Source organism: Poromitra crassiceps, assembly GCF_964638095.1.
Source record: "Poromitra crassiceps genome assembly, chromosome: 6".
NCBI lineage: Eukaryota > Metazoa > Chordata > Actinopteri > Beryciformes > Melamphaidae > Poromitra > Poromitra crassiceps.
Window position 1 is genome coordinate 54,908,556 of NC_139627.1, and position 20,000 is coordinate 54,928,555.

Consider the following 20,000-nt stretch of genomic DNA (forward strand, 5'->3'; position numbering starts at 1 on the left):
ATTTCTCAATCTGTTACCCCCCCCCCCCCCCAACCCACACCTAGGGATGGGGATCGTTTCATATTTTTCTGATACCAGTGCTTTAACGATACGTTGTTATTGTGTTATGCCCTATAATGTTAGTGAAGGAAGGTGTGTGCAGCGCTGGCTGAGGGCGGATATTTCACTCAGCATGGCACCTAAATGAGGTACCTCAATCTGTATTGCAATTCGGTACCGGTGGTATCGGTTGTCAAAGGGGTTTCGGTGGGGTTTCAAGCCCTAACCCTAACAAAGGGGGGCAAGCCCTAAGCCTAAGGCTACGTTCACACAGGGCACCCAAGCGTTGCCTTTACCCTACGCCTTGCCTTTACCCACGCTTTTAAATAGGCATCCTTTTTAGTCAATGAGGCTGTGTACACAGGGCGCCTCAACGTGAACCCTGCGTGTACCCACGCCTCGCATGAGCTGCGCCGATTTTATCGTTTAGGCGTGAGTTCTATTTTCAAGCCGACTAGGCGCGTGAAGGCAGACTTCTTCTGTCAAGCCATGAAGGAAAAACGCAACAATATCCGTGGGAAATGGCAAAGTCAACTGAATTTCAAAATAAAATGGTGTTACTACAACAGCGTTGAGCAGAGAGAGAGAGATTGACGGGTGGCTATCACGTGGGGCTTTCTCCCCGTCGGTAAACAAATCTTCAGGAGAGAGAATGGCGACCGAAGAAGCAAGATGGACAATGAAAAGTTAATCCACTTAGTACAACAGCATCCAGTTCTCTATGACAGCAGTCACCCAAGAAGGAGACCTGGTTATACATATCCAGCATCAATAGCACATTCAATATATCCGATCTATTTTACCTACCCATGATAATTCGGGACCACACGTGACAAAAAAAACACTCGGGAGAGAGGAGAGGCGCTTGTGACTCGGCTCAGGTGAACGTGGAATAGGCGTCCAGTGTGATCGCAAAAGCGTGTAATAGGTTCACGCCCAGCTCAAGGTCTGTAGGCGTAGGCGTAGGCTGAGGCAAGGCGAGGCGTAGGTGCCCTGTGTGAACGTAGCGTTACCCTATTAATGTTGATGATACAATTGAACGGATGGTGTGATGCTGTGTTTATCAGAAGGCAGACTCACCTGGCTGTCCTCTCCTGGCTGCGGCAGCTTCTGTCCTCTAGAGAGCGCCAGCATCTCTATCAGCTCTCTACATTAACAAAACACCAGACGTTCATAACGCATCTCTATCATCTCTCTACATTAACAAAACACAGACGTTCATAACGCATCTCTATCATCTATCTACATTAACAAAACACCAGACGTTCATAACGCATCTCTATCATCTCTCTACATTAACAAAACACAGACGTTCATAACGCATCTCTATCATCTATCTACATTAACAAAACACCAGACGTTCATAACACATCTCTATCATCTATCTACATTAACAAAACACCAGACGTTCATAACGCATCTCTATCAGCTCTCTACATTAACAAAACACCAGACGTTCATAACGCATCTCTATCATCTCTCTACATTAACAAAACACAGACGTTCATAACGCATCTCTATCAGCTCTCTACATTAACAAAACACAGACGTTCATAACGCATCTCTATCATCTCTCTACATTAACAAAACACAGACGTTCATAACGCATCTCTATCATCTCTCTACATTAACAAAACACAGACGTTCATAACGCATCTCTATCATCTCTCAACATTAACAAAACACCAGACGTTCATAACGCATCTCTATCAGCTCTCTATATTAACAAAACACCAGACGTTCATAACGCATCTCTATCATCTCTCTACATTAACAAAACACCAGACGTTCATAACGCATCTCTATCATCTCTCTACATTAACAAAACACCAGACGTTCATAACGCATCTCTATCATCTATCTACATTAACAAAACACCAGACGTTCATAACGCATCTCTATCATCTATCTACATTAACAAAACACAGACGTTCATAACGCATCTCTATCATCTCTCTACATTAACAAAACACCAGACGTTCATAACGCATCTCTATCAGCTCTCTATATTAACAAAACACCAGACGTTCATAACGCATCTCTATCATCTCTCTACATTAACAAAACACAGACGTTCATAACGCATCTCTATCATCTCTCTACATTAACAAAACACCAGACGTTCATAACGCATCTCTATCATCTCTCTACATTAACAAAACACCAGACGTTCATAACGCATCTCTATCATCTATCTACATTAACAAAACACCAGACGTTCATAACGCATCTCTATCATCTCTCTACATTAACAAAACACCAGACGTTCATAACGCATCTCTATCAGCTCTCTACATTAACAAAACACCAGACGTTCATAACGCATCTCTATCAGCTCTCTACATTAACAAAACACCAGACGTTCATAACACATCTCTATCATCTATCTACATTAACAAAACACCAGACGTTCATAACGCATCTCTATCAGCTCTCTACATTAACAAAACACCAGACGTTCATAACGCATCTCTATCAGCTCTCTACATTAACAAAACACCAGACGTTCATAACGCATCTCTATCATCTATCTACATTAACAAAACACCAGACGTTCATAATGCATCTCTATCATCTCTCTACATTAACAAAACACAGACATTCATAATGCATCTCTATCATCTCTCTACATTAACAAAACACAGACGTTCATAACGCATCTCTATCAGCTCTCTACATTAACAAAACACAGACGTTCATAACGCATCTCTATCAGCTCTCTACATTAACAAAACACCAGACGTTCATAACGCATCTCTATCAGCTCTCTACATTAACAAAACACCAGACGTTCATAACGCATCTCTATCATCTATCTACATTAACAAAACACCAGACGTTCATAATGCATCTCTATCATCTCTCTACATTAACAAAACACAGACGTTCATAACGCATCTCTATCAGCTCTCTACATTAACAAAACACAGACGTTCATAACGCATCTCTATCAGCTCTCTACATTAACAAAACACAGACGTTCATAACGCATCTCTATCATCTCTCTACATTAACAAAACACCAGACGTTCATAACGCATCTCTATCATCTATCTACATTAACAAAACACCAGACGTTCATAACGCATCTCTATCATCTCTCTACATTAACAAAACACCAGACGTTCATAACGCATCTCTATCAGCTCTCTACATTAACAAAACACCAGACGTTCATAACGCATCTCTATCATCTCTCTACATTAACAAAACACAGACGTTCATAACGCATCTCTATCAGCTCTCTACATTAACAAAACACAGACGTTCATAACGCGCACAATAAACGCTCTGTGTTTCACAACGCTAGTCCGCAGCAGAGCGCCTGTCTCAGCCTGGCTGACTGACTGAGTGACTGAGTGCACTCTGTGATCATCAGCCTGGTGATAGTTTCAGACACAGACAGACAGACAGACAGACAGACAGACAGACAGACTGTCAACATGTAACCACAGAAGGTCTGTGCTAAGCCAGCTGTACCTGGATAACACCTCCAGATCGTCCAGAACAGACAGCAGCCGTTCTTTCGTGGATTTCTCAGCCATCGCCATGTTTGCTTCTCGCCCGTCGCTTCTGCGCAATTCCGGAAATGACGCGTTGGACAAAGGAAGAGGAAACGATCACAAAATGTGGATCTGGGATCTACTAGCGAGTAGCGACGACTGCTGGAAAGGAGCCGTTTTCAGGCTCCAAAGTAGTTGGTCGAAGTATGCAAAACATAAACAGAAAAAAACAGACAAATACCAAAGACCGGTTTATTCTTCACATCTCTAATGTAGTTAGGGTGGAACAATTCAACAAATATGAAGGATATGCATAGTAGCCTATCTTATCTGGCGTCATCACTACATTAATAGGCTATTTGGCTGCGATGTTCATGCGGGCCCAGCTCCCACCCTCTCCGGGGAAGACCCCCCTCCAGGACCCAGCGCACTAGCCGATCCTGCGCACGCACCCCACACTAAGCACACTTGACTCGTGCATTCCTTTATAACTGGGGACTGGTAATCCTAAAGCCCCGGGTTACACAGACTCCCACCCCGACAGACGCATGTGCCTACCTTTTGGCACATGGGGGTTCTCCCCCGGAAGTGGTCTCCCCGGAGAAGGTGGGCTCAGGTGGGTAGAGGCAGCGCTGTGCCCGGTCCCTCGGCGCACCGACACCTTCTCAGAGTGTGCCGTGGTGGCCTGAGCTGGCCTCTGCAAAACAGAGGAGTCTCTGACAAGTTCACACGTTTATATTTGTAATCATAAAAAGCATCTAAATTAAATCTCAAATAAAAACTGTAAGCTACACATTAGAAGTAAAACCATCCAAGAAGACTGAATTGTTGCATTTTTGTAGGCCCGGTCATCAATTTCATGCCATTCCAGACTTCCCATCTCTGATTATGTCCAAGCAGTAGAGAGAGCCACTTGGCTCATTATGGACTGTTCAAGATTCAATCTAATTAAATCCAGATAGGCTTTTGCATAATTTAACTTTAATTATCCTAAGTGGACTAGTGAGTCGCTAAAATAACAACCAACCCAATATTTTGAGACATATCTGTTTTTATTCAACTGAACTGGGAAGGAAAGTTCGCCCTCTGGCGGCCAAAACTCACTGTGGCTCTGGAGGTTGCCAAGTTCAGACGAAAATCCCCATAGTGAGTAATAAAGCCAACCAAAACTTTTTATAAACTTATGATTTCTGTTAGGCCTACTCGAATGTGACTATATTTTCTACCGTGTTATTTTCATGATAATCGTTATAGTAGTAGCCTATAATAATATCCTCGGAACACCACCGTGCTTTATCTGCTCTGCTGTATGAGAGAACTCGATCTAACTCTACAGACGCCCTGATAGGGGAAATAGCACCCCGCATTTGGCAACCCTCCCCACTGTTCTCTGAGTTTTGTTTATATTCGCCTGGAGCCACAACCACACTGATGCGTCAAGTTAGCCAGCGATAGACAGGGTAACAGCGGAATTGAGGGGTTTAATTTCAAAATAAAGGTATACAAGTTGTAGCTTTTATAGTTAGTTATTTCGTCGTCTGCTACCAACTCTTTTCGGTTTCCAGTTCCCAGTTTTGGGCCAGTCGGTGTACGTTTTCAACACACTTATCAAGTTGTCTGGACTGATACACAGTTTGTGTTTGAGAAGTTTGTTATCTGACTAGCAATGAAAGAGCGCCTGCCTGCTAACGTTTTGGGCTGTTAACCCTTCATCAGTGCAGTAGCAAACAAATCAGAATCACACAGGTGGCTATATCATGGCAGCACTGGCTCAGGTGTGGTGATTGTCACCGCATTAACATAATTGATCATCAATTGCCTACCGTGCAATCTTCACTCAAAACCAGATCTGACAAGAGAATAGATACAAAATCAATACATCAAAAATATCGGAAAAAAAATATCGAAAAAAGTTCGATCTTTTTGATATTTTTGATGTATTGATTTTGTATCTATTGTCAGATCTGGTTTTGAGTGAAGATTGCACGTAGGCAATTGATGATCAATTATGTTAATGCGGTGACAATCACCACACCTGAGCCAGTGCTGCCATGATATAGTCACCTCACCTGTGTGATACCTGATTTGTTTGCTACTGCACTGATGAAGGGTTAACAGCCCGAAACGTTTGCAGGCAATAAAAAGTTTAACTTGGATTGCTATCCGATCTTCTCCTTTATTCTAGACATTCATTTAAGCAATATCACATGAGAGGGAGTGCGGTTGTTGGCTAATATTGGCACTGCTGTGATTCGGTCGCAAGATAATCACAGCAGTGCCAATATTAGACAACAACAGCACGACCTCAAGTGTGATATTGCTTTTATACAACAGTTCTATTAAACAAAGCTGATTTAAAAAAATGACAAAAAGCTGAGAAAATATATAATTTCTGTATTTATTCCTCCGCCAACAAAAATAGTCCCCTCAGCTTTCTGCTTTGCTGAAAATGTAGCCTAATCAGCCTAATTAACTGCAGGCTGTCTACTTTACTACTGTGTACTCTACAGCTGTGAAGCGTTTTGTTGATTAGAGCAGCTGTGAAGCGTTTTGTTGATTAGGGCAGCTGTGAAGCGGAGTGATCTACACACAGTGAAGCGCCAGTGCATTATCATGAAATAACGGCACTCGTAGGATCCCTCTTGTCCAATCAAATTGCTCGGCCGGAACTACCTGTTGTATAATGTAGGATTTAGCACCCAGTTATTGGTTGAGTTGAGTTGAGCGTGTTTTTTTTTTTTTTTAATATACAAGGTATCATGATTTACTACAAATTACTCTAGGGTTTGTAAAGACTAGCAATTGAGCCAAGATAGCCTGATATTGCTGTTTGACATACTTCAGACTACTAATAGTGTGTAGCCTACATAAAGGTCTGTCTCTGTCTGAAGGCATTTATTTGTTTCGGACTCTGGGAAAGTGGAGGGAAAACTGTAGGAAATTTCCCCCAAAGTATTTTTCTGAAGTCTAAAATCACACACATTTCGTCACGTGCCTTCCTGTCAGTTGCGGAGGCGTGAGGTCGTCCTTCTCCAGGTCCTTCTCCACATTTAGGCTGGTGTTGTATGTGATCTCATTTTGATCACTTCTATTCACTGAGCCTCACCTGAAACTATTAGGTTTCTTATTGAAAGACTGTGTATATTTTGTGATGAGGGGGCCTACATGCTATCCCACACCTGGGACACAGTCCTCCTCCATAAACTACCGGCCAGCAGGGGGCATGGTCATCCTACCTATCCAGGTGGGATGGCCAACCCTTCAAAAACCAGCCATACAGCACGTCACAACAACATCACGTGACGTCTCTGAGGAAGACTGCAGGAAGTTGCAGTCGAAACTGTCAGGTATGACAAAATATACACAGTCTTTAAATAAGAAAACTCTAATAGTTAATAATAGATAGACGAAATGAACTTAACTACAAATTAACTACAAAATTCTACTCATCACGTACAAAGCCCTCAACAACCTGGCCCCCCCCTACCTCTCTGATCTCCTGCCTCGCCACGTCCCTACCCGTAGCCTCAGGTCCGGAGACACCAACTGCTTGACGATCCCCAGGACCAAGCTCCGGACCTGGGGCGACAGGGCCTTCTCAGTTGCCGCACCCACCCTCTGGAACACTCTCCCCAGCCTCATCCGTCAATCTCAGTCCATAACATCCTTCAAACAGGCCCTCAAGACCCACCTCTTCAACCTCGCCTTCTCCTCCTAACCTCACTCCACTCTACCTACTGTCTCCACCTTCCATGAATGTTTCTAAATTAAAGTATCTATTTCTGTGTTTTCCTGTAAAGCGACTTTGAGTATCTAGAAAAGCGCTATATAAGATTAATGTATTATTATTATTTATTATTATTATTAACTTGTTTGGCTCACCTGAAACTGCTTGGAGCCCCCCTGGGAGGCCCGCCTCCCACTTTGAAAACCTCTGCGTCTCAAGTCATTCCATGCAAGTGTCGCCACAGGTTAGTCAAGCAGGCTTTTATTTTGAAAAGCACAAGAGGAAGTTGTATCGCATGATGCTAGCTGGCTTGACTCGACAGACACACACTGATAACAGATCGAGACTGGCCCCAGGAAGAGAAGTCCAACAACTCTTTGGAGCAGAGCCTCTTTCTACTTTCTCGACTCGTTCCCGTCGCGGTGACAGTGTGTTAGCGTCTCTCTCTCTCTGCAGGCTGTGTGCGCCGTGTGTCCACCATGGTCAAGGTCTCTTTCAACTCTGCCCTGGCGCAGAAAGACCCCAAGAAGGACGCGGAGACTCTCATCCCCCAAGACGACAAAGTGAGTAGAAAATGGCTAACGGCTAGCTGACACACACACACACACACACACACACACACACACACACACACACACACACACACACACACACACACACACACACACACACACACACACACACACACACACACACACACACACACACACACACACACACACACACACAGTAAATATAACTAGTTTTCTTTCAGCTTTGAGAAACTCTAGACGTGTGATTTGTCCTATAAGAAAGGTCACTGTTATTAAATGTTGTTAAATATTGTTTTGTTGTTGTTTTGCAGTGTGTCTCGATCGTCAGTTTAGATACTCTCTCTCCTTCGGTAAAACTGCTGCATTTCCAACGCGATGCAGCTGTGATAGCTATTTGTCTCGGAACTGACACAAATCTGCTACAGGATTGCTGTTAGTAGTTCAGTGCAACGAGTTACGGTAGTTATTTTTATTTATTTATTTATTTATTTATTTATTTATTTATTTATTTATTGCTTGTAAGTTACGCCGTTTTTGCGGCGCATGTTTTTAGTTTATGATCATCAAAGCAGTTGTTTTCCCCATAGAAAGGCATATTGTTTCAATACGCTTCAGTGTTTAACCACACAGAATGCTTTAGTTTCCTTCTCGTGGTGTTGACCTGCTCGTCAGCGTCTCCTTCCTCATTATAACGAAAGTGCGTCACGACTTTTTTACCTCATTGTTTTTAATGAATCAAGTGGATCTCCAGTACGCCTATCAACAGAAAGTTGGTGGTTAAGCAGCATGTGTAGAGAAACTACACATAGGCAAACAAACACCAGCCAATTCAAGTTTAAAAAGCTCAAGTTTGGCTGTGGTTGCTAAGTTTTGCAGTCTTCTACAAATGCTCACTCAGCAGGTGACGTCCTAAAAACAGGAACAAAGTAGCAGGGGAATCGAGCAGGGGAATCGAGGAGAGAAACAACTGTCCTACCTTACCTTCAGCCCTACGTGTTATTGTTGATGGTTTAATAATGTGACATACTAAAGTGACTGGTTCAGTGAGTTGGCCATTTAAAACGGAATTGGCATTGTCACAGTCAGCAGGGTTTCTTGTCTCTGTTGTGGGTAAAGTCCTGTGAGTGACTGAGTCTGTGTGTGGACTGTGTGTGGACTGTGTGTGGACTGTGTGTGGACTGTGTGTGGACTGTGTGTGGACTGTGGACTCACTGCTCGGGCAAAAGGATCTGCTGTGTTTCACGCTGAGGGAGGCTTGCCTTCAGCTCTACAGACGGGCTTCATGTGTTCTGTTGTTGGGTGACGTCAGGACAGAGAGTTAGAACAACTTGAGACAGCTGCGAGGAGAACATGCTGCTGTTAACAAGAGACCGGACACGTTTCACTCTACACTTTGTGTATGATTGTTTGTTAAGCTCTTTTATTATTATGGCACCCTACGGCTTGTGATATATCATGCTACAGCTTGTGATATATCATGCTACAGCTTGTGATATATCATGCTACAGCTTGTGATATATCATGCTACAGCTTGTGATATATCATGCTACAGCTTGTGATATATCATGCTACGGCTTGTGATATATCATGCTACAGCTTGTGATATATCATGCTACGGCTTGTGATATATCATGCTACAGCTTGTGATATATCATGCTACAGCTTGTGATATATCATGCTACGGCTTGTGATATATCATGCTACGGCTTGTGATATATCATGCTACAGCTTGTGATGTATCATGCTACAGCTTGTGATGTATCATGCTACGGCTTGTGATATATCATGCTACAGCTTGTGATATATCATGCTACGGCTTGTGATATATCATGCTACGGCTTGTGATATATCATGCTACAGCTTGTGATATATCATGCTACGGCTTGTGATATATCATGCTACAGCTTGTGATATATCATGCTACAGCTTGTGATATATCATGCTACAGCTTGTGATATATCATGCTACAGCTTGTGATATATCATGCTACGGCTTGTGATATATCATGCTACGGCTTGTGATATATCATGCTACGGCTTGTGATATATCATGCTACGGCTTGTGATATATCATGCTACGGCGTGTGATATATCATGCTACGGCTTGTGATATATCATGCTACAGCTTGTGATATATCATGCTACGGCTTGTGATATATCATGCTACGGCTTGTGATATATCATGCTACGGCTTGTGATATATCATGCTACGGCTTGTGATATATCATGCTACGGCTTGTGATATATCATGCTACGGCTTGTGATATATCATGCTACGGCTTGTGATATATCATGCTACGGCTTGTGATATATCATGCTACGGCTTGTGATATATCATGCTACGGCTTGTGATATATCATGCTACGGCTTGTGATATATCATGCTACAGCTTGTGATATATCATGCTACGGCTTGTGATATATCATGCTACGGCTTGTGATATATCATGCTACGGCTTGTGATATATCATGCTACGGCTTGTGATATATCATGCTACGTCTTGTGATATATCATGCTACGGCTTGTGATATATCATGCTACGGCTTGTGATATATCATGCTACAGCTTGTGATATATCATGCTACGGCTTGTGATATATCATGCTACGGCTTGTGATATATCATGCTACAGCTTGTGATATATCATGCTACAGCTTGTGATATATCATGCTACGGCTTGTGATATATCATGCTACGGCTTGTGATATATCATGCTACGCCTGGTGGGAAGATGCAGGAAGTGGAGCATCGTTGTTGTTATTATGATCTTTTAGGGATGATCTGATATTATCTCCTGATACGATTTAGATAGGTCATCTGAGGTCCAGGATCCAAAACAACCAGGATAAATAATAGATAAAAGTTCAGTGACAACAAAGTCTGACAGTGACTGTGCAGACTTCTCTTTATTTCTGAGACACACATCTTCCCAGCGATGCCATTGGCTGCTGGAATGTAAACAATAATTTAAAAATGTTGGTACACGTTTCAATTTGCATGGAGAGCTTGAGAAACTGTGATGGACAAGAGTCTTTTAGTGATTATAACATTCCTCTGACCCACCCTATGTATTGTCACATTTTTGTATTATGAGCGACTGAATTTTTATATACTAGGCATCTCACACGCTACAAGCGCTCGATTCCTAGGCTCGCCCGCTGCGCGGCCTCGCCCAACCTGCAGCTCGCATTCACAGCTCGCCTGCTGCGCGGCCTTGCCCGCAGCTCAGCTACTATGTGGCCTTGCATGCCCTATTGGAGCGCGTCTCCCTCAGTCTCTCTCTCCCTCTCCTCTCTCTCTCTTCCTCTCCTCCTCTTTCTACCCTCTGTCTCTCCTCTCTCTCTCCTTCCATCTCCCTCAGTCTCTCTCATGAGCCTCCTCAGTCTCTCCCTTGATCCCCAACTGATGACATCATCATTTGTGACATCACTGATGATGTCATCAGTGGTTTTTATGACATCACCGATGATGTCACAGTGGGATTTGTGACATCACTGATGATGTCATCAGTGGGACAGACAGACAGAGAAACAGACAGAGCCCTAGCTGCTCCCATTTATATACTGACTGATGTTCCCATCCCTTTGACCTTTATGTAGGACATCAAAAACAACTTCAGAATGGACTACCTTTGAGCAAGGCACTTCACTCTCAGATATTGTATTGGAGCTGCTTAGAGGCCAACAGCAGAAGACTGTGGTTGGACTGGGCCACTTCCTGTGTGAAGTCACATGACTGTGGTTGGACTGGGCCACTTCCTGTGTGAAGTCACATGCTCAGCAAATGTTGCTGCCATGATAAACAAAGGTACAGTAAGAGAGATAAGCAGAGGAACTAAAGCACAGTGTTGGTGTGAAACAGGAAGTCCTGTAGAGACGCAGGGCTTTCTAGAACAGAACAGGACAGAACAGGGCTTTCTAGAACAGAACAGGGCTTTCTAGAACAGAACAGGACAGAACAGGGCTTTCTAGAACAGGGCTTTCTAGAACAGGGCTTTCTAGAACAGAACAGGGCTTTCTAGAACAGAACAGGGCTTTCTAGAACAGGGCTTTCTAGAACAGAACAGGGCTTTCTAGAACAGAACAGGGCTTTCTAGAACAGAACAGGGCTTTCTAGAACAGGGCTTTCTAGAACAGAACAGGGCTTTCTAGAACAGGGCTTTCTAGAACAGAACAGGGCTTTCTAGAACAGAACAGGGCTTTCTAGAACAGGGCTTTCTAGAACAGAACAGGGCTTTCTAGAACAGAACAGGGCTTTCTAGAACAGAACAGGGCTTTCTAGAACAGGGCTTTCTAGAACGGGGCTTTTCAAAGTGTGGGAGAGTGAGCCTCCCCTCAGAACACATGTATATGTGTGTCTATATGATATAGAAAGCTGGCCTACCGTAAAGACCAAACCGTTATTGAATTATTCTGTTAGCTGACTGGTGTTTTCTGCTGTTGACTAGTGATTTGTCTACTCTTCTCTGTTGCCCTCTTGCTCCCAGATTGTGAGTTCGGCTCTGATAGAGTCAAGTTAAGCTCAATTTACGTTTGGTCTGTCGACACTTTTGAAACCGACGCCGACAGAAATGAGGACTTGAGTCGACACTTTCAAGTGTCGGCGAGCAGCGTCTGCTACCTGGTGAAATGTCTAGTGTAGCTGACTACGTCACGATGTGTCGCACAAGTCTGATTGGCTATATAGACGGCACGCGCTTGACTTCCTTGTATTTTTATCGGCATGACTTCGTGAAAATCACAAAGAACACCGTGACCAACTTCCCAGAGAGAGAGGTGTGTGTGTGTGTGTGTGTGTGTGTGTGTGTGTGTGTGTGTGTGTGTGTGTGGTTTTATGCGGCTGCAGCCAAGTACGTTACATCTTGCCTCCGACGTGGTTTCACTGACAGCTTTCCCTCTCTTGGCTGTCTGCACTAGTTCTCTGTCTATAGCGTTCGAGTGTCACGTGACCGTTGAGCCGAAGAGAGAAGCATAAATGCAGCAACATGAGCGACACTTTCTATGAATCTGTCTGATTGATAGATTCATCAGCCAATCAGGTGTGTTTGCTTTCAGTCAAACACACCTGATTGGCTGACGAATGTCAGTCAATCATACATTTGATTGACAGCTTTATCAGCCAATGGTGACGTTCGTTGACCTGCGACATCAGGCGAGTCTCAAAATTCGCCACACAGATTTCTCTCACAAATGTAGAAAGAGGTTCACAAATGAGAAGCAGTTTGTAAAATGCACATTCAGCAATTCGCATGATCTGTGAATTTATATTACAAGTGTGCCTCAAAATAATATTTGTGAAGCAGAGCGTGTGCATTTCCGAATTTATATTACAAGTTTGCATAACAATTATATTTGTGAAGCAGAGCGTGTGCATTTGTGAAACAGATCGTGTGCATTAGTGAGTCCGAAATACAACTGTGAAACAAAGCATGTGCATTTGTGAAAAACCCTGCGAGAGTTCATTCTATATGAGACTGTTCTGGCTCCATAGATGAATCGCATGCGTCAAACGCGTCAAACCGCATCAGACAAACTCGCCCGCGCCACGCGACGTCACAGACACTCGCCCGCTGCCTTGACACTCGCAGTCAAGCGATATTTTTTCCCCCCATGATGGCGAAGGCATGGCCTGCCCCTGTCAAGGCAGCGTGGAGGACGAGAGCAGGAACCTGAGAGCCAGTAGTAGAGAATGGGTTACCACTCTCCACCATACTCTCCACTGGCAGTGGTTTGGGTATCGCAAGGACGATGTTGAACAAACAACGGTTATCTGCAAAACATGCACCAAACCCGTCGGCTCCTTAAAGTCAACCCCAGTGAGTCAAGTCAACACAGCGAGGTGCATGTGTGTGTGTGTGTGCGTGCGTGTGTCTCAAAACGAAGTCATTTATCGTCACTACACCATTTAAAGAAGCAGATTGATAATCAACTTTAATCATGTTTTTCTGCAAATTGTGTCTCAGCGTTTCTGCGTGGCACTCAAGGTTAGGTCTGGTCAATATTGTGACTAGATGAGACCTAGATCTCGTTTTAGATTTTGTTATGGTAATATCGTTATACTGCATACTCGTCTTTTCCTGGTTTTTAAAGGCTGCAGTAAAGTGAAGTCATTTTCTGAGCTTACCAGACAGACTGTTGTAGCTGTTCTATGATTTGCCTTTACCCACTTAAAGGAGAATTTCGGTTTTTTTTAACCTAAACCCATCTCCTGGCATTAATTATGATTTGGCCACTCACCCAGCGATATCCGCGGCGTTTCTGGCCGTCCTAGCGTTGTTTTGAGATCAATAGCGTCCAAGTCAGTTGTAAAATGGAGCTGATTTGGGGCCAAGTGTGAGCCTGTCTTTCCTGCATCTAAATAGCTATTTTTATTCCCGTTTTCGCCAAATATCGTCATAATCTGATCCCTCAAGAACCACCAGAGTGATATTTCGCCAAAGGCTGTTTCCTGGAGTCGCACAGGGATCAAATTACCTCAAACGTGATCTCGGTCACCAAGTCTCGTGAAGTCCCGCCATACTTTCCTGTCGACTGGCCAAATACAGGTAGGACGCTTTGCGGTGGTGGTTTTAGCGTAACCTATGTGGGGTTTGGCGTAACCTATGTGGGATTCGAAATAAAGAAGAAAATAAATTAAAACGCTATTGATCTCAAAACAACGCTAGGACGCCCAGAAACGCCGCGGATATCGCTGGGTGAGTGGCCAAATCATAATTAATGCCAGGAGATGGGTCCAGGTTAAAAAAAAACGAAATTCTCCTTTAACGTTATTCATTATATCATTATTCACTGATGATTTTTTTAAATCAAAAATCACATTGTGTAAATATATTTTGTAAGAGTCCATATCGCCCGGTCCAATTTACAATTGAAAATCTAGCCCACTTTGTAGAAAATACCAAGATATATCATATTTCGAGATATGATTTTTGGTCCATATTGCCCAGCTCTACTAAGATCTTTATTGTCGTCCATGTTGGGGCTAGTAACGTGTTTTAGTACTAAATGACCATGTTAGTTTTTCAATTATTGTAATCTGTTAGTAGTTACATTACATAGAATATTTTTACTCACTGACTTTTTCATGTATACACGAGACTTTACAAAATGTTTGGTCATGGAAATTTGGGTTAAAGTCATGGAAAAGTCATGGAAATCCATTGGTCAAAATGTGTATGAACCCTGAATCGAGCATTTATGAGAGATTTCAGAAATATCGAGATATATATCGTGTATATCGCGATATTCTTTAGAGGCCATATCGCCCAGCCCTAAGATATCATCTACATCTGGCACTGCGAGACTAAAGTTAGCTCTCTCTCTCTGTGCAGCCTGTCAGTTAGCTCTGCTAGCTAAATCAACAAGAGCTGCATGGGTGATGGAGTGCAGACAGAGCGGCCTGTCTTGGCTCCTCAGCTCCTCAGTCTCTCATGTTGCTTTCTGCCTGGCTGTTTCTCCTCAGCTCCTCAGTCTCTCATGTTGCTTTCTGCCTGGCTGTTTCTCCTCAGCTCCTCTGTCTCTCATGTTGCTTTCTGTCTGGCTGTTTCTCCTCAGCTCCTCTGTCTCTCATGTTGCTTTCTGTCTGGCTGTTTCTCTCCTCAGCTCCTCAGTCTCTCATGTTGCTTTCTGTCTGGCTGTTTCTCCTCAGCTCCTCAGTCTCTCATGTTGCTTTCTGTCTGGCTGTTTCTCCCATGCTGTCTGAGATCAGTGGATTATGTCTAAAGACTCAGACTGAGAGCTTTAGAAGAAGAAGATTAAGCAGCCAGCCAGCCAGAGAGAGCAGAGCACCAGCTCTCTTCACCGCCCTCCCCCAATCAGTCGCCCAGTACAAACCAGCCTCTGTCCCACTGGTCTTTGAGTGTCTTTTCAAATGAGGCAGGTGTGTGGGAAAATCATGGACAAAAAAAGCAAGAAAAAAAATTCAAATCAGTTTTTTGTTGTGCCCATTTTTGTACCTCTTTTTTTTTATTACTTTTTCTCACTTTTGCGCCGTGTATTGTAATTTTTTGCATCAGTAGGCCTCTTGAATTTTAAGCTCCTGTTGGATTATTTTGACGTCATTTCATTTGCGAGATACAGATCTCTGAGGAACACCTTTATTGCTACGTTGCTTGGAGATTTGACATAAAGCTGGTGGGTTCAAGAGAATGTAGGACAACACTGTACACATTGTAATGTTGCGATCAAAACGGTAACGCGATACCTTGACTGGCAGCTTCTCTATCTGTCCGTCTGTCATTAACCCATGTGAAAATATCACAACACATCCTGCGATGCGCCTCTGCGATGTGTTCTCCTATCTCCTGGGTGTTTATACTTTTTACAAGCGATGGCGTCCAAAATCAGCGGCGAGCGATACTGGAATGGACGTCGCGTTTAGCGATGCCTGTCGGGCGATGATGATACATCGCTGGACTCTAAGCTGTCCCACCTTCATCCCCAGACCAGAGGTTCACTGTGCGTCAGGTTTCTCCAGACCAGAGGTTCACTGTGCGTCAGGTTTCTCCAGACCAGATGTTCACTGTGCGTCAGGTTTCTCCAGACCAGAGGTTCACTGTGCGTCAGGTTTCTCCAGACCAGAGGTTCACTGTGCGTCAGGTTTCTCCAGACCAGAGGTTCACTGTGCGTCAGGTTTCTCCAGACCAGAGGTTCACTGTGCGTCAGGTTTCTCCAGACCAGATGTTCACTGTGCGTCAGGTTTCTCGCCGCCCATCGCTCCACCAACAAAACCAAATCTCAACATGGCCGCCTCCACAGAAGCCGTATTCAGCTTATGTAGCCCCGCCCACTTGACCCGTTTGCGTTACGACTTCCTGTTCAATACGCAGACTGTTTTACCTGCTCAAACCAGAGATCGTCTCTCTAGTCAGAGCTATAGTGACTCACTGGAAGCAGGCTGCGGGGATAACCTCTGCCACAGGAAGTGTCAACACAATCACTTCCGATTGTGTTTGTGTACATAAGGTGAATAGAGAATGGTAGATTTTTATATATTTGTTAATGCAACATGGGAGAAGTTAGCCGGGAAGGCTTTCTGCCAGAAAGTCATGACGCAGAACAGAGGAATCCTCATACAACTCTCATTGCATTTTTATTTTTGTTTTAAGGATGTTGGTTGTTCCGGTTAGGCAAGTACAAAAATGGCTAACTTCGCCCATGTGCTATGGAGCTCGGGGGGAGGATGGGGTTTCATGCCGCGCCTTTGGTCAGATGAAATTGAACCTGCATCCTGTACAGCGATACTCACCTGTACAGCGATACTCACCTGTCGCCACTGATCCAGAAACACAAGCTCCAAGGTGGACTGATGTACACCACACTCAGGCTCCAAAATTAGCACCAGCCAACAGCCAAATGCTAGTAAATATGCAAGTGGCTGGTAGATTACCAGCCACTTACCAGCCCCCCAAAAAACACAAAACAAAACACTGAGTAGGTTTACATACACGATACACCGTTAAGTCGAGCTATGCTTATAGCTCGATTAGGCCAAGGATGTGATTATGGCTACTGCTATTAGAGTTGCTCATTTGCAGTGTGAAGAGGAAACGAAGGGGCTTCTCACCACAACCTACTTTATAGCCCAACATGAATTGGCTTATTTGGCTAATGCACATTTTTCTCTGGTGAAATTCATGAAAGAGATGGAGTGTCCTGCTTTCAAACAGCTGAATAAGGAAAGTTATGGAAGCTATGTTAAAGGAGAATTTCGTTTTTTTTTCAACCTGGACCCTATTTTCCACACTGTATGTGTCTAAGGGACTCATCACACTGTATGTGTCTAAGGGACTCATCACACTGTATGTGTCTAAGGGACTCATCACACTGTATGTGTCTAAGGGACTCATCACACTGTATGTGTCTAAGGGACTCATCACACTGTATGTGTCTAAGGGACTCATCACACTGTATGTGTCTAAGGGACTCATCACACTGTATGTGTCTAAGGGACTCATCACACTGTATGTGTCTAAGGGACTCATCACACTGTATGTGTCTAAGGGACTCATCACACTGTATGTGTCTAAGGGACTCATCACACTGTATGTGTCTAAGGGACTCATCACACTGTATGTGTCTAAGGGACTCATCACACTGTATGTGTCTAAGGGACTCATCACACTGTATGTGTCTAAGGGACTCATCACACTGTATGTGTCTAAGGGACTCATCACACTGTATGTGTCTAAGGGACTCATCACACTGTATGTGTCTAAGGGACTCATCACACTGTATGTGTCTAAGGGACTCATCACACTGTATGTGTCTAAGGGACTCATCACACTGTATGTGTCTAAGGGACTCATCACACTGTATGTGTCTAAGGGTGTATTCACACCTATCTCGTTTGGAGCAGTTGTTCCGAAACGGAGAGCATTTTCCCCCTTGGTGCGGTTCGTTTGGGGGAGTGTGAACACAGCAATCGCACTCGGATGCGGGACAAAACAAGTGGACCGAGATCGCCAAGAAAGGGTGGTCTCGGTCCGCTTCCAAACGAACTCTGGTGCGGTTCGTTTGTGGTGAGAACGTGAGCCGACCTCGATCCGCCACAACAGCAGTAAACGGTGCGCATTTTTGGATAAACCAGCTGCCGTAGTCAGCTGCGCTGTGCGTAATGGCCTGAAGAACGAACATTTTTATCGTTTAAAAACAACATCTTTCAGATCCTGTTTTGGCGACTTGTGACTTGGATCGATAAACTTTGGGGTATTTTTGGATCATCAAATCAGCAGTTTGAACTCAATCAACTTACCTCGGACCATGGGAAGCAACGTTAATGTGTTGAATCTCTACGGATTTTGCCTGTAAATTGTGTGTGCGCCCTCTCTCTCCCTCTCTCTCGCTCTCTCTGGTCTCCATTCAATAAATGAAAACAAATCGTGGTAATCAGAGCCAGCCTTCTTTGTGATAAGATTGTCTGGTTCAATCAGACAATCAGACTGATTGCATGTCTTCCTCGAAATGTCCGTTATTATTAAATTATTTATTAATATTTTATTCCTGACAGGACAGGTGTTCATATAGCCTATGTCTCGGCTAATCCTCATCTCCGTGATAGCCTAATAGCAGAATTTGCGAGGGTCTTTGATCTTCTATCTCCAAATTCCCAATAGCCTAAATAGGCTAAATAAATACATAGGCTTACATAGCCTACATAGCATACATTAATAAATAAATAAAGAACTCTCTCTCTCTCTCTCTCTCTCTCTCTCTCTCTCTCTCTCTCTCTCTCTCTCTCTCTCTCTCTCTCTCTCTCTCTCTCTCTCTCTCTCTCTCTCCCCTCGCACGGGGCACGCCCGACATAGCCTAAAATGTAGGTCTAACAAAACGCATTTTTATAATCATATAGGAAAATCTCTGGGAATTATTTTGTCCATCCCGAGAGGCTATTAGCCTATCAGCGTGTCTGCTGGCCAATCCAGGAAGTTTGACAATACTATTTGGACCGTTTCATTTGTGGCTGTGTGAACACAAACGAACCAAGGCACAAATGCAACAATTGTATCAATTAAGTACCTGAATCGGAACAAAGCAAACGACCTACAGGTGTGAATACACCCTAAGGGACTCATCACACTGTATGTGTCTAAGGGACTCATCACACTGTATGTGTCTAAGGGACTCATCACACTGTATGTGTCTAAGGGACTCATCACACTGTATGTGTCTAAGGGACTCATCACACTGTATGTGTCTAAGGGACTCATCACACTGTATGTGTCTAAGGGACTCATCACACTGTATGTGTCTAAGGGACTCATCACACTGTATATGTCTAAGGGACTCATCACACTGTATGTGTCTAAGGGACTCATCACACTGTATGTGTCTAAGGGACTCATCACACTGTATGTGTCTAAGGGACTCATCACACTGTATGTGTCTAAGGGACTCATCACACTGTATGTGTCTAAGGGACTCATCACACTGTATGTGTCTAAGGGACTCATCACACTGTATGTGTCTAAGGGACTCATCACACTGTATGTGTCTAAGGGACTCATCACACTGTATGTGTCTAAGGGACTCATCACACTGTATGTGTCTAAGGGACTCATCACACTGTATGTGTCTAAGGGACTCATCACACTGTATGTGTCTAAGGGACTCATCGTGACATATTCTTTTCAAATTGGTTGAGTACTCACCGAGATAGCCTTGTTTACAGCTCGAGCAATGTGCTCAAACAACTATCAGTGTA

At 43.7% G+C, this 20,000-nt stretch overlaps 2 protein-coding genes across 5 annotated transcripts in view; one reads left to right on the forward strand and one right to left on the reverse strand.

The window, feature by feature from the left end:
* Positions 1-3,589, reverse strand: part of med4 (mediator complex subunit 4) — a gene marked incomplete at its 5' end in the record, with an annotated part of 20,002 nt that extends 16,413 nt beyond the window's left edge. Inside the window, 2 exons of the mRNA XM_083639361.1 lie at positions 1,120-1,186; positions 3,519-3,589. Coding sequence (XP_083495487.1) covers positions 1,120-1,186; positions 3,519-3,589 — 138 coding nt within the window. The remainder of the gene's footprint in view (positions 1-1,119; positions 1,187-3,518) is intronic.
* Positions 3,590-7,612: 4,023 nt separating this feature from the next.
* The window catches only part of LOC310778893 (integral membrane protein 2B-like), a 69,603-nt gene continuing 57,215 nt past the window's right edge, over positions 7,613-20,000 (forward strand). For all 4 annotated transcript variants that reach the window (XM_083639356.1, XM_083639358.1, XM_083639357.1 and 1 more), the window contains exon 1: positions 7,613-7,831. In XM_083639356.1, coding sequence (XP_083495482.1) covers positions 7,748-7,831 — 84 coding nt within the window. In that variant the 5' untranslated portion in view covers positions 7,613-7,747. The remainder of the gene's footprint in view (positions 7,832-20,000) is intronic.